Raw genomic sequence first — 15,484 nt, 5'->3', positions numbered from 1 at the left:
TGTGTTGTCCACCCATCACTGGGAACTATTTATAATATTCTATGGACCTACAGGCAGTATTTTTTTCTCCAAATATATATTTTACCATTTTTTATTATAAAAGTAAAAATTATTTGTGGGGGATTTGAAAAACAAATCGTCAAATATAAACAAGAAAATTAAAGTCACCTGTAATTCTATCACATGGAGATAACTCACATTAATATTTGGATATATTATATGCCAGTCTATTTTCTATATATTTTTTTCTATGCATATTCTATGTATTCTATGTCAAGTAAAATTTTTGCCCTAAATTGGGCTTATACAATATATGCTATTTTGTAAATTCTTTTCTGTTTGTTTTTTTTTTTTTGGTCTTTTATTTATAATATAATAGCATGTTACAATGTCATTCAATTTCCACTTTGTAATGCTGCATAGTATGCCACCCTTTGGCTATACCATACAGTTTTGAAGGTCTGCTTTACTTGTGGATGTTTAGATAGTTTCCAAGTTTTTGTATAGTTAATAAAGATACAGTGAACATCGTTGCATACAAATCTTTGTACTTAAATCTGATCATTTTGTTCCTGTCTAGTTCTATTCATTGTCCCCGGTTCCTGGCATACTGTCTGGCACTAAGTCACCAAATACATAGATGCTCAATGAAATTTTGTTAAAGGAATAAATACATTCCTACTGTAGATTTCCTGAGTTAAATATTATGTCCATTTCTAAGGCTTTTGATAAATATTGGCACAAAATCTGGAAAGGTCTTATCAATTTATATTCTCACTAGCAGTGCCTGAGTGGTTTGTTTAACTCCACCATCATATCCATACTACTTAGACACAGCACATGGCTCTATAAGCAATTTTGAAGCATGTCCTCTGAAATATATTTAAAGAACAGTGAATCTATGGCCTTGTGACTCTACCCATGCACCTCTTTTCTGTCATTTATATGTCACTTAAACCATTGGGCATCACGGTACATCTTTGCTTGCCAGGAGCTGAGAGAGCCCCATTTTATTGTGAAGGAAATGGGGAAATGGAGAGGGTACCTCAGGGAATATGCAAAGCTTTCAAGTAAAGACACCTACTTGGTCTCTCTCCTTTCTTGTCCTACAGACTCACTCCCTCGGGGCACTTCCCCACATAGGTTCCTTTTTTTTTTTTTTAACATCTTTATTGGAGTATAATTCCTTTACAATGGAGTGTTAGTTTCTGCTTTATAACAAAGTGAATCAGCGATACATATACATATATCCCCATATCTCCTCCCTCTTGCATCTCCCTCCTACCCTCCCTATCCCACCCTTCTAGGTGGTCACAAAGCACCAAGCTGATCTATCTGTGTTATGCAACTGCTTCCCACTAGCTATCTATTTTACATTTGGTAGTGTATATGTCCATGCTACTCTCTCACTTCGTCCCAGCTTACCCTTCCCCCTCCCCGTGTCCTCAAGTCCATTCTCTATGTCTGCCTCTTTATTCCTGTCCTGCCCCTAGGTTCTTCAGAACCATTTTTTTTTTTTTTTTTTTTTAGATTCCATATATATGTGTTAGCATATGGTGTTTGTAGTTCTCTTTCTGACTTACTTCACTCTGTATGACAGACTCTAGGTCCCTCCACCTCACTACAAATGACCCAATTTCATTTCTTTTTATGGCTGAGTAGTATTCCATTGTATATATGTGCCACATCTTCTTTATCCATTCATCTGGCGATGGACACTTAGGTTGCGTCCGTGTCCTGGCTATTGTAAATAGAGCTGCAATGAACATTGTGGTCCATGACTCTTTTTCAATTATGGTTTTCTCAGGGTATATGCCCAGTAGTGGGATTGCTGGGTCATACGGTAGTTCTATTTTTAGTTTTTTAAGGAACCTCCATACTGTTCTCCACAGTGGCTGTATCCCCACATGGGTCCTTTATCTACAGGTAAAACTTAGGAAAGTAAGGATCAGTATGGTTCTCCACAGAGAAACAATAGAAATAAATCCATCAAAGCTCTGGGCCGGGATCTTCTGCAGTTGGTAATTGCAGTATTTTTCATAACACTTATACAGTTATAAATAGCGTCTCCTCTAAATTTTCCTCTCCTGCACACAATTTACTGCCAGGCAAAAGCAGAGGAGGGGAAGCCTGGGTCTCTTTCAGTGCTCAGTCGGCAGAGTCATCCTCCCTGCCTTCTCCTTGTCCTCCAGGCACAGGGCCCAAGCTGTTTCCCTGTCTCAGGACTGACTCCGGATTTATGGCCTGAAGTACAAGTATCAGATTTCCAGCTCCTGAACTCATCCCACACACCAGCTTTCGTAGCCTCTCATTTATTATCTCATGTATTATAAAGAGCATTATTATTTTATACAGATGGGTCATTCCTTTTTCATGTTGTCATCCAGCTTTCACCCCAACATTTTAATGGAAAGCAGAAATTACCCAGTTTAGCTAATGTTCACTTGTCAGTCTGTTTTGTGTTGCTTGACAGAGTTTCAAGGGAGTAATGGGCGTGTTAACCACCTTTGCCTTCTTCCAATGAGTTTGGTCTCTGAAGAGCTTTTCTATATCCAGAGTTTTTATAAATCTATAAAGCTCTTTAAAATCTAGAGAAGCCTAAAACCTGTAAAAAATAAAGAAACTTGGAAAACTATGAGGGGTATTAAGTTAGTAAGACTTGTCAATATAATAAAATCTTGTCAAATCCTAGTCACTGGACTCCCTAAGCTAAATGTTCCCACATATGCACTTTTCTTCTCTGATCTGTATCATGCTCATACCAAAGGACCAAAGTTTCATTGCACCTTGAGTTTTTTCTGCAAAAAAAGAATCCTGTAACATCTTCTCAGCAGCTTGATAATGTAAAAAATAAGGAAGACATTTTTAACAATGATTATAGCTTTATAAGCACTCATAATAAAATATACCTTAACATTAAATACTGGAAAATAAGAGAAGTCGGCAAGTGGTGATTTGTATCAAGAGGCTTCTTTTAGACTTGTTTACAAGTATGACATGTAAATAAGAAAGACAACTTAGGAAGATGTAAAAATATTGGAATTTTAAAAGATTTTGAGGCAATTTGCTTCTTTGTTAACTAGATAGAAATATGTTTTTCTAAATCATAGGAATGGCACAGTTAATATATTTTGTTAGTGTTATGCTATGCTGAAAAGAACAGCTTCATAGAAATTCAAGAATTCTTGTGTGCTCTTACATAATTGATTTCAAATAGTTATAAACTGTAAGTGTCATGTAGGGAAGAAGAAAAGGAATTTTTTTTTTTTTTAAAGAAAATGATGTGTTTTCTACGTAGGCGATAGACATTCGATTTGTAACCTTAATCCACTGAAGCATATTGGAAAAGCTAACATATTGCTCTCCTATATGTGAAAAAGGAGCAGGTGCCCCAGACAGGCAGGTGTTGAGGTAGCTGTTGGAGCTTGCCCTAGATCACTAGTTGACTTCAGTGAAGTTCTACTAACAGGTGGCTAACTGATTGGAGTGTCATGTGACATTTATCCCGGGAGCGACTTGGATGACAGGTTGCTACAGACTGAGGAAGGGGTCTTTGCTTTGATGAAGAAATTGCCAAAACTCGTGTCTCATTAGTGTTTCCTAAGGTTCTTTGGAAGTGAACAACAGTTTAATTAAGGGCTGACGTAAACACGTTTCTGCACACTTTCCCTGCAGCCTTTTATCACATTAGAATTGATCAAAATTGTTGCCTTGGGCTGACTTGAACAGATATACATCTGGAGCGCCATTTGTGCAAGCTGCCGCCTAGTCGAGTACATACGCTGTGTTTCACAGCAATGCTCTTCCTTTGTGGATGAAATTACGTTGTTGGGAGATGAGTTGATCTAACTCTTTATTTGCTTAAGCCTTTATCTCTTTGAAGTGTTGCGGTGGAATGAATGACACATCAGGGCTTAGGATGTATGTATGTCAGAGTGCCAAAAAAACTTAAGAGTATGGCTAGTAAAAATTATGTGATAACTTGCTTTTGCAAAATACTTATTTAAAGGCATGCGTAAGTCTAAAGGAACTGACTTATATAAGTAACCTACATGAACTTTTTCTTACATGGTAGTTTTCTATTATGTATTTAACTACGCAATTGGTTTCTAAAGCCATAGCTAATTGTCCAATTATAAATCTAAACATGGGTGTAGACACTGAAGACGAGCACCATCAATGTGAATCTCCTTTAAAAAGACAGCGTCTCTAATTTTTGGCCATTAAGAAGAATCCTTTCTATAATCCAGTATTATCACACTTGCAATTATTTAATGAATTTTTGTATTTAATGTCTGTCCTCTCTGCTGAACCGTAAGCATCACCAGGACACGGAGCAGGTTGTCTTGTTTAACATCTTGAACTTGATGCCTTTCCTTAGTTTCTCACACTTATTAGAAGCTCAGTGACTGATTTTGTATTCTCTCTTTGCTTTACATTCAGTTCCTTCTCATCTGGTGGTATCTATTCATGCATCATACATTTTAAGATAGACTGACTGTGGTTATTTCACTCATCCTACGCTACTGGTTATCATTCCCCCAGATAGCTTCTTTCACATGCAAGAGATTCTAAAATAAACTGCCTAGACACAGTGTCTGCTCCACTTCTTCTACCTTCTTTTAATCCTAGATTTTAAAAAATTCTTTTCCTGAGTAGCATGATCTTGTCCTCCACATTTTTTTTTTGTGCCCTTGATGAAATCATCTTCTGTAGGAGGTAAGCCATTAGTCAACTTTTTAAGCATACGTATAGACATGCTACGGATATAACAAGTACAAAATAATAATGAAAAAAAATCAAATAATATAAGACACAATCATAGGATCATTAAGGAAATCTAGACCGCCAAAATTCTTTAAGAGGGATTACTTAAAGAGAAAGTAAGTCAAGTTGGTTCAGTGGATAAAATATTGTTCTATAAATGGAATAAGAGGGCAGAAAAACAATTTTCTAGCCCAAGAGACCGTCCTATGCTAGGAAAGGCACAGAGTTAGAAGCACATCCCTTCGGGCCCCCCTTCTCCTCCAGGAGGCCATAAACAAATTAGCTTAAAGTTTAAATAAAACAGAATGATAAGGAAAGATTAAAGTAAAAATGTGGTACCATGCTAGGTGTTAGGATGAAGGAGGTATCATCTGAAGGAGATGATTCCAACTACTGTTTTTATGATGAACCACGACGAGGAATGTTTAAGAAAGAGAAGAGACAGGAAATTCTTGATGTAACCATTTAATCAAATGGGCCGAGTTGGGGAATGGAAAAAAATAGAGCTTTTGGAAAGTTTTCCCTTTGGGAGTCAATTCATTTATATAGTGCTGCTTTCCAAATCACATTTAAATTTCTTTGCCTGATTTCAAGCCTTCACTGTCCTCTGCTTCCCTCTCCTCCACCACCAGCAGCTCCTGCCTCCTTCCCACCAGTAAAAACACCAGCTAATCCTTTTCTTATCATCTGGCTTCTCTCTGCAACTTCTTTATTTCCTGTATTCCTCAACTTATGCATTGATAGTATGTATTATTATTCAACTTATTGTATATTTATATATTATTCAGCTTTATTATTATTCAACTTATTTTCAACGTAATCTTTTTATGTATGATTCTTCCTGCTTGAAGGACATTAGATTGTGAAAAGCATGACATTTGTTTTTCTCCACAGAAAGGTCACGTAAAAACATCTTTCCATCTATCCACTCCTCAAACATGTTTTTTCTGTAGCATACTAGAGCATTAAAAATAGCAACGATATCATTTTTCAGTTTGGCATGAGGTCTATTGGACTTCAGACATTCAAAATAAAATTAAAATAAAAACAATGCGAGCTTGATTCATGCTTAAAATGCAATAGCTAGAAACTCTACCCTTATTTCTCCCAGATAATTGACCTTTTACTTTTATTCTCTCTTCAAGCCAGAGAGTTTTTTTTGTTTTCTTTGTGAGGGGGTAGGGGGCTCATTTTGTGTCACCTTAAGTACTTAGTGCCTTGTACAGGCTGTATAGCAGTATATTTTTATTGATTAATGAGCCCAAGGTTAATTTCATTTAGTGGGAAAACAAAGGCAGTTAAGCCTACTTTTTAATACTGCCATTCTTTATCTGTTTCTTAAAAAAACTGTTTCACTATGGACAGTGGACCTTCCCATTCTTATTTTTACTTACCTTAAGCTAATTTTGTTGTTTAAAAAGAAGGCAGTTTATGGTGCCTTTTACAATTTGAAGAGTGAATTTTATTTTGTTTCTGCAGTGTTGGCCTCTATAATTCCCCTGTGTGTTTTGAACATGAAGGTACCATTATTATTCAGTGTATGCCTAAAGAGAACTAGAAAATAAATGGACCTGTAATAATTACCCAGTAAAGCCAAGTGTATCATTTTGACTAAGAAAATGCAAAGGCTTCGTTTCTCAAAAATTACATAATCATCTATATTGTTGAATTTCTCTGTACAAACACCCCTGATTTATATGCCCTTTATGAAAAGAGGCTCATGTGAATTCGCCTGGGTTTAATGAAAATTCTGAAATAGTTGTAGTAGTTGCAATAGCCTTGGTTGATCTTCTCCAGAAATGACATAACTAGAATGACACTCATTCTGCTTCCCAAACTCTGGTCATATTTAATTGTTTTTAAATGATGTATAGTATATGCTTTATTACTTATACTGTGGAGTCTTTAGGAACTCGTTTACCCACGTTAATTTAATTCAAAATTTATATTGAAGCACAAGTAAAGCATAAGAGTGTCAATAGAAACTTACCAGTTTCTTTTTCTAAGAGTTAATTTTAAATTAAAAATTTGGAATGGAAACTTATTACATCATCTATAAAGTGAGGGACGTTATAGAGGTTCTTTCCACCTCTGACAATCTATATGTCTGTGATTAACTTGCAGCAGGCCAAAACCTATATTTGTGTATTACCTTTTTTTAAAAAAAATTAATTTATTTATTTTATTTGTTGCTGCACATGAGCTTCCTCTAGTTGTGTCGTGTGGGCTTCTCATGGCGGTGGCTTCTCTTGTTGCTATGGGCTCTAGGCGCACGGGCTTCAGTAGTTGTGGCTCAGTGGATTAGTTGCTCCGCTGCATGTGGGATTTTCCCGCACCGGTGCTCGAACCCGTGTGCCCGGCATTGGCAGGTGGATTTCTTAACCACTGCACCACCATGGAAGGCCCTGTGTATTACCTTTTAAAATCACATAGCTCTTAAGTGGAGTCAAATATTATTTTTGGCATTTTTAAGGTAACTTAGCTGAAATGAACTTCCTTTGTCTATTTTTTAAATGGTTTAAAAAGTTTCTTTTTTTTTTATGTAGCAGCATTAGTTGCTGTGGTTCTGTTAGTAAACATTTCTTTCCTTTTTTTTTTTTCTTTTTGAGAAAGATATAAGGAAATGGTACACTCATCAAAGTTCTGATAGGTTAGTGACAGCCAGTTAGTCACAAATTGTAGCTTACAGCTACAAGTACGCCTGTCATTTTTTTGTAGACTGTGATGTCTACTGTAGTTACAGTAGCATATGTATTCTTTACATGCCAGTGTGCTGAAAACATATTTAATTTTATTGGATGCCTTTACCAGAGCTTAGGTAATTTTTTAAATGGTAAAACAGTGATAACTAGTTTCTTATCTTAATAGCACCATGAAGTTTTTTTCTCATGTCAAAAAAAAGTTCTTAATTAAAAATGCAAATTGTATACATATATTTTATGTGTGATAAAGTCTTGGGTTTTTTTTCTTTTAATAAAATTTTCTCCTTTTATGAGGAGAAATACGAAAATATTTCTTAAACTGAAATATTTATAGGTGAAATTATATGATGCCTGGGATTTGCTTCAAAGTAATGCAGGGGGAGGGAGTATAGATGGGGTAAAGATGAAATAATTGAATAATTAAAGAAGCTGAGTGATGAGTACTGGAGAAGAATCCATTATTATTCTGTCTACCTGTGTATATATTTAAAGTTTCTGACAATAGAAATCTAAACTTCATGGCTCATGTGATTTTTGGAACATTTTACTATACATTTATAAACCTCTGTAAAAATCAGCATTACTCTAGGTGTTGGAAAAAGGGCACATCTCTCCTTACCAACTGGAGTTCCCTCCTGAATTCCGTATTCCAACTAGCTGTATGGTACAGTCTCGTGGTCACCCAAGATGATGACTTTCTAAATTAGTTATTTATGGAATTGGGTTAATTCTGTTGAAATATCTATTATTGCATTAGCTCTATCTCTACTCTTATTTCAAGTCTCATATCTGTCTTTTGGCAGTATTAAATATTTGTGGGATGAATGAGTGAATGAAGCCCTGAATACTTCTCCTGTCACAGCTCTTTTTATAATTCCTTTTTAACTTGTCTGTATCCCGTCTAGATTTCAGGTTTTATAGGGGCTGAAGCCAAATCTAGGTCACAGTTGTGTCCCCAGTATCTGGCGCAGAGTCTGGCTACACTAGACCTTCAGTAAATATCTATGGAATGAATGTAGTAATTAATCTATCTTCTTAAGTAGTATCCAGGATTACTGTCTTTATTTCAGCTAATTCATCCTCCATGTAGTTTCTGGAGGGATTGCTCTACACAGCAAATATGATCCTATTTTGCCCATCAATAGTGTTTTCTTATCAGGGTAAGCATTCAGACACTTATACATGAAATCTGAGACCCCTCATTGTGTGGGTCCTGCCAGCTGTTCGCTCCCTCTCTCATCTTTGTACTTCACCACTCCACAGACTATGTGTAGTACTTACATATTTTATGCCCCCCTCCTTTGGAACATTTCCTCCTTCTGGGAATGTCACCCCCATCCATGTTTTATTTATTTATTTATTTTTTATTTTTTATTTTTTTCATGTTTTAAACATGGTGTCACTGGGGGTACCATCCTTAACCTGGGGAAGCTGAGGTGATCACTGCCCCTGTGCAGTGAGGCTGGAGAATTAGCAGCAAACACCACAGCACCTCTGCTCTCAACACACTTTCTCCTTCTCAACTGTTGACAACCATTTTCTTCTTACCATTTTTCTCTTCGCTGACCGTGAATATCCCTACAGCAGCAATTACTTTTTTATTTTTTGTAACATCCTCCCTTTACCTGGCAAATAGAGGAACCCAATAAATATTTGCAGAATGAACATATTAAGGAATGTCTTTTTTGCCAAACAAGTAATGAGTTTTCCATAAAAGATGTTAAATCAGTGATAGATTATACTTACCAGCATACTCAAGGCTTGTTTTTCACATTTGCACCAGGTTTTCTCTATTTTTTAGGTCGGTCAAAACACAAACCCCTGAATTGTATACATTTAAGAACGAAATGCTGAGGTTAAAAAAGACCTTGATGTGAACCAAGGGACCGAGGGAAACGTGATGCTTAGTTGTTCAGAAGTTCAAAGTTTATTTAGTGGTCAGAATAATTCCGATGGTACTGTTAATGAAGCCTTGGGTTAGCTTCAGTGGAGATTGTTTCTGACAGATATTTCAAAGCTCCAACGTAGCTGGGTCTTTGACCCTCGTTTTGTATTTTGTAAAAGAGCAAAAAGTACAAAAATCATAAAATGTTGGAAAATGAGATCTCTTACTAGGTTGATGTGAACCTTGTAGCTTAAGAAAGTTAAGTAAAGCTTGGGCTTTCCTCTCTTTCTCGGCAGATATGTCTTCTCCGACTACTATGAAGAAGCCTGAAAAGCCATTGTTCAGCTCTACATCTCCACAAGATTCCTCCCCAAGACTGAGCACTTTCCCCCAGCACCACCATCCCGGAATACCTGGAGTTGCACACAGTGGTAAGGAGTTTCAAGCGTAGAAGAGAAACCTCCCTCTTGTTCGCAGAGCCTAAACCCTCAAGGATGGATCAAAACTCTATCCTTATAGCTAAGGTGACCTATTTTCTCAACCAAAGAGGGAGGGTCGTAATCTGATCCAAAAAATTTTTATTAATATTTGAGGAAAGATTTTAAAGCCATACAATTAAATAGCATCTACATAATGTATTTTTAAATTGCCTGTATTGGAAAGATTACAATCACAAAAGATAAGAAAATATATAGTTATCTTAACAGTAGCTTCCAGGTTGGTCCTAATTTTATATATTTTACTAAAGAGAAAGATGGAGTTTCAAGTATGCTGCTGAGTTAGAGTATTTCCAGCAGCATTGATATATAGACACTATTTCCATAGATACTATTTTCTCTACAGAAATCAATATTTTAGCTACTTATTTGGGAGTAAAATTAATCAGAAAAATAAAAGAAGTACTTTTCTTTGACAATTATTTCATATACATAAATCCTTCCTGTGGGCTAGTACATTTGATATTATGTTTAATATCATAATTTAAATAGGAAAAAGAATCCGATATTTCACATTTATACTTTGAGGAACAATTAATGTTAAATCCTCTTTTAAAATTGAAAATGAGGTATAATTCATAAGCAATACTCCATACTTTTTACCTATTGCTCTTAAACCCTAGAAAGGAGTAGTCTGAATTTTAGGTGGAGAAAGTTTATTATGTAAAAAAAAATTATGTTTATAGTGATACTCTTATTGCTTTAAATTTATGGTGAGACAACTCTTTATTCTTCAAAAAAACTGAATCTAGTTTTTAAACCTTTATTCAAGGGATATGACATCTGTTTATAATAAAGTTCTTAGCTTTGGTCTATAAATATATATTGATATGTATTGTCCCTATACTTAAAAATGCATGGCCTTCAATGCTACCATTAAGACAATTATAAAATTAAGAGAAGAATATACAAGTCAGCTGTGGTATATAAAATTTTTTACATTCATTTATTGTACTGCTAAGATAGATGAAAAAAGTCAGTAACTATTTCATACATTTGTAATGTTGAGTATCTGGGCAAAATTAACTTAGAAGTCAAATCACCCATATCTGATTAAAGTGTTCATATTTCTAATATTTGGAAAAAATTCAAGAGTACATTTTTACATAATAAACCATGAGCGATCTAGATAAGCCTTCCACCTTTGTCCTTTACCATATATATGTTCAATATGTAATATATTAGGGCCTGTGGCAGACACCTTATCATGAGAAACAGTTTCTCTCCTTAAAGAGCTCATGGCATAGTGGGGAGAGAGAGGGACCCTATCATCAGCCAGGCATCGAGTATGACAGGATTACATCCTTGGAGGAGGATTAGACGCCTGGAAGAGGTGTGTTCTCAACTGAAGTTTGAAGAGTGAGTTCACCACAAGAAGGAACAAGCCGGGGGGCGGTCATTTCAGGCAGAGTGGACAGCGTGTATCAATGCAGTAGAGGTCATTGCAGCAAGGAACTGCCGTATGTTGAAGGATCCGCAAATGTTGAAATGTGCCCTGAATAGGAGAGAGTGGCCAGAGATGAGGCCAAAGAAGTGGAGCAAGACTGGGTCTTAAAGCACTTGAGGTCTGTACAAACCTGTGAAGTTGTTGGGATTTTATTATTGAAGCAGTAGGGAGCCATTGAAAGATTCTTAGCAGAGAAGTTCCATGATTTAAATGATACTTTAAAAAAAATTATTAATTTGAGACTATACAGGATATATTGGAAGGAGCAAGACTGGAGGAAAGGAGGCAATTAGGAAGACTTTGTAATATCTAGGCAAGGAATACATAAATGTACATGTATGCATGCATGTATGTATGAATTCTTTCATAATGAAGGGAAACATTTTTTGCCTTGTAGTTTGCTTTTCTTTCTTTAAAGGACTAGAATGACTTTTATTGAGAAAGTAGCCATTTTTACTTTCATTGGGAATTCTGCATTCTATCTAGTTTGTATCAGGCCAGCCAGAGCTTATTTGAGCATAAGTACTTGGGAGCCCAGAGATTTGAGCTCTGATTTGCTATGTACCAGTTCAGATCAAAAGAGATCTCTTCCAAAACTACTGATGCCAAATGATCTTAAAGCCCAGAGGACCCATGATGGAGCTATGTATATATCCTCCAAGGGTTTGTGTACAGATATAAGTAAAGACCGTGGTTAAATTGAGCTGAGATTAAGAGCACTTCAACACTGAGTCAAAAGATGTGCAATTTAATTGAGGCGTTGGCATTTTCTTAAATTACACATTCAAGTGTGTATACTCCTTAAATAAAGTAGTATTTCAACAAGGAGTTTTGTTTTAAGAAATAGGTAATTGTTCTCTGAAATGCATCCCTTTGATGGAGGATGCTCAAACTTCAGTGTGTGCAAAGATTACGTGGGGCACTTGTTTAAAATGCACTTTCTGGTGCCTCACCCCTGGAGGTCCTCATCTAGTACGTCTGTGGTTAGGCCCAGGAATCTGTACTGTAGCAACAATCCAGAGGATTCTGAGTTCCCTGGACATTCAGGGAGCAGAGTTGTGACCATAAAACTATGTTTATGATTCTTCTATGATGTACATTTTAAATTTCTTGTATCTTCTGAAAAAGCTTTCTTTGGGGAAGATAAGGAATATCCCTTAAGGGTAATTTTTTTTGTACGTAATTACAAAGCTGGAAATAAGTCATTCCAGATGGTTTTCATTTATAGGTCATGGAAGGAATTTATTTTTCATATTGTTTGCTACATTGTCTCATAAAACACTAAACATTTATCCTATAAATTTCCTATGATCTGGATCAAAATAGTGAACAGAAATAGACAGTTAATCTTCACTTCTATCTATACTGGTTGATACTCTTAAATTGTACTTATGTAAAGTACAAATTTAACATTATGGAGAGAATGATTGTGCAATTGTATTCTTTCCCCATTTTTAAACTTAAGCATCATATTTTAAAAACTAAATAATAAATTATGATCACACTAATTTTGAAAAACTACAGTAAAATTAAACATTATGTACATCACATATGTTTTGTACATTATTTCTCTTTATAAAATATGTGATTTATGGGTAAGTTAATATGCCTATATGAAAGTTAAAATTTGCATTTCTGAGGGTTTTGTTCTTGGTCTTATCTCAATAATGTCTTTTGAGCTACATGTAGTAAAAGTTAGAGTAGGAAGAAAATAGAACTCTTTTGGTTTTAAAAGGAACCTTTTCATTTAAAAAAAGAGTTCCCAGGTTTATGTTCAAATATTCCAAAGCATTTATAGAATGATCAGTTAATTATTCAGGACATTATTAATTATTGGCTTCCCGTCTAAATAATGCAAAATATTTACTTAAAATTGAAGTACACTTCTGTTTTGAATTTTGTTAGAAAATGTGTGGGTCCCCTGCCCTCTACTTAATGCTGTGACTTGGTCTGTACTTAGGAGACAAAGACTTTTTAATCAAAGAATGTGTTCTGATGGGAAATAACTTTGCTTAAAGAAATATTTTATGAATTATTGGCTTAACCTATAAAAGAGAACCTTCTTTTTTTAAAACCATTCATAGATCTAGAAAGCAAGATTGTTCGTTCCCTAGACTGGAGGTGATATCTGTGTGGGCTTAGCAGTCCTGGCATAGAGATTAATAGTAAAAGACTAGCTTATTTTAAGAGAGTTTGGTTAAATCAGAGGGAGGAAATGAAGAGCCTTCGGTTGTATAGTTTCCCAGGATTCTGTAGGATTGGGATGGAGCGGTATGGCCAACAGCTAATGAGTCCTCTCTTCTTTCCTGTCTCCTGCAGTCATCTCAACTCGGACTCCACCTCCACCCTCACCGTTGCCATTTCCAACACAAGCTATTCTCCCTCCAGCCCCATCGAGCTACTTCTCTCATCCAACAATCAGATATCCTCCCCACCTGAATCCTCAGGATACTCTGAAGAACTATGTACCTTCTTATGACCCATCCAGTCCGCAAACCAGCCAGGTAAAAATGAGAGAGAACATATAATTAAAGCACAGGTCTAACGGTAAGCCCTGAAGCTTACTTAGACAGTGTGTCTGGCAGAACAGCAAGCTTTTGAAATCCATCTTCAGGAAGTTTCTTGGTGACTCACTAAGTTTTTATTGAAAGGTGGCTGAATGACAGGTAGGAAGTATGTTGCCCCAAAGGAAGGGGCACATTTGTGAAGATGTTCTTGGTTTGATGTTTTGGGATTTTCATTGAGTGAAGAGAAAGTTAATGCAGAAGGTCCACTGACAAAAATGTTCTGAGCTGGAGTTCACACCTCTGAAATACCTGGTTTGACACAGAGACAAAGTGCTTATTTCAGGCAGAAGCGAAGTATGAGCTAAAATAAACACACACAAAAGACCTTCCAGTTGTATTTATAGACCAACTATTAGGTATTAAAATAAGCTTTGGTAATGTAAACATTTTCAGTGTTTGATGACTACTTGAATATTCTTTGCTCAGACATGACTATGTTTCATAATGAGTGACATTACCAGAAGTCTTTTTTTTTTTTTTTAATTTTTATAGTGGTAAACACTGTGCAGTGGCTTTAAGGATTCTTTGTATAAGTGTAGTGACTCATGTGCCTTCCTCATTCCCTAAACATGTGGTTTCTCCTTTGGAGAGGTCACTTCATGGGGATTTGGTATAAGAGGATTTTCCACAATCAAGTAGACAGTCTGCCAAAGCTGGCTCTATCAGTCATCGTAATATCAAAAATCTGTAATGTAATTTCGATCTTATGGTCTGGTATTTGGCTCTGCTGTTTTACCTCCAAGACTCCTGTCCACTTCTTCTCACATTTTTTAACGTTCTGCGGGATTTTCATAAGTGTTCTGTCATTAATGCTGTTCATTTACTAAAATGCCAGTAAACGGTATGTGTATATTAATTTAGAATTAACAAAGAAAGATCTGAAAAAAAAATTCCCTTTGGTCTTAATTTAATTGTTAACACGGAGCAAAATGGTCCCTTCTGGGTTTTTTTTGTTTTTTTTTTTGTGAGTAACAACATGTCCAGCACTATTTGGGTTACTTAACATTAAGTTATCTGTACTTTTAGCTCCATTGACTAGTAATGCTAAACTAAGTATACTGTTCTTGAATTTTGAATTTAAAGTTAAATGATTTGTGTTTTAGAAGAAAATGTTCAAATGGTGTAGCACTTTTAATGACTGTAATAATAATTACTAAGTAAAACAGTAGGATCTTGGTATATCAATTTAGAAGTAAAATTTGCTGTCAGAGCATGGATTCAAAAGTCTCAGTTCCATAGAGCATTTTGCTAGACTCAGCTGGGAACAGTGCACACAAGGTCTGATTTTAATTTGTGTAGAATTTCCATGAATAACAAAGTCTAATTAAGACATCCATTAAAAGTCCTTAACGTTAATTCAGTGTGGAAAATCTTAGAGTTCCATTGGATTTTTTTTTTTAACTGATGTCTTAATTAGGCGCTGTTAGGGGAAAAATTATGCAAATTAAAATCAGGGCCTTAGTGTTCTGCATTTCTTTAATTATTCAGTGCTTGTTTTACGTATATTTCAATTTCTTTATAAGTTAAGAGGGCATGTTAGGTGATAATCTGCCTATATTGTTCTCAGTTTTTCTTCATATTTTCAAGGTAAAGACCGAGCTTCTGAGAAGCATCTTACT

At 35.6% G+C, this 15,484-nt stretch overlaps 1 protein-coding gene across 13 annotated transcripts in view; it reads left to right on the top strand.

Moving 5' to 3' along the window:
• Window positions 1-15,484, top strand: part of NFIB (nuclear factor I B) — a 440,917-nt gene that overhangs the window by 389,468 nt on the left and 35,965 nt on the right. For all 13 annotated transcript variants that reach the window (XM_067744397.1, XM_067744402.1, XM_067744408.1 and 10 more), the window contains exons 7-8: window positions 9,651-9,785; window positions 13,618-13,802. In XM_067744397.1, the coding sequence (XP_067600498.1) occupies window positions 9,651-9,785; window positions 13,618-13,802 (320 nt within the window). The remainder of the gene's footprint in view (window positions 1-9,650; window positions 9,786-13,617; window positions 13,803-15,484) is intronic.

The sequence above is a fragment of the Pseudorca crassidens genome, chromosome 7 (assembly GCF_039906515.1).
Source record: "Pseudorca crassidens isolate mPseCra1 chromosome 7, mPseCra1.hap1, whole genome shotgun sequence".
Taxonomy (NCBI): Eukaryota; Metazoa; Chordata; class Mammalia; order Artiodactyla; family Delphinidae; genus Pseudorca; species Pseudorca crassidens.
The sequence above is the reverse complement of the archived record's forward strand: the minus strand, read 5'-3'. Positions and strand labels throughout refer to the sequence as shown.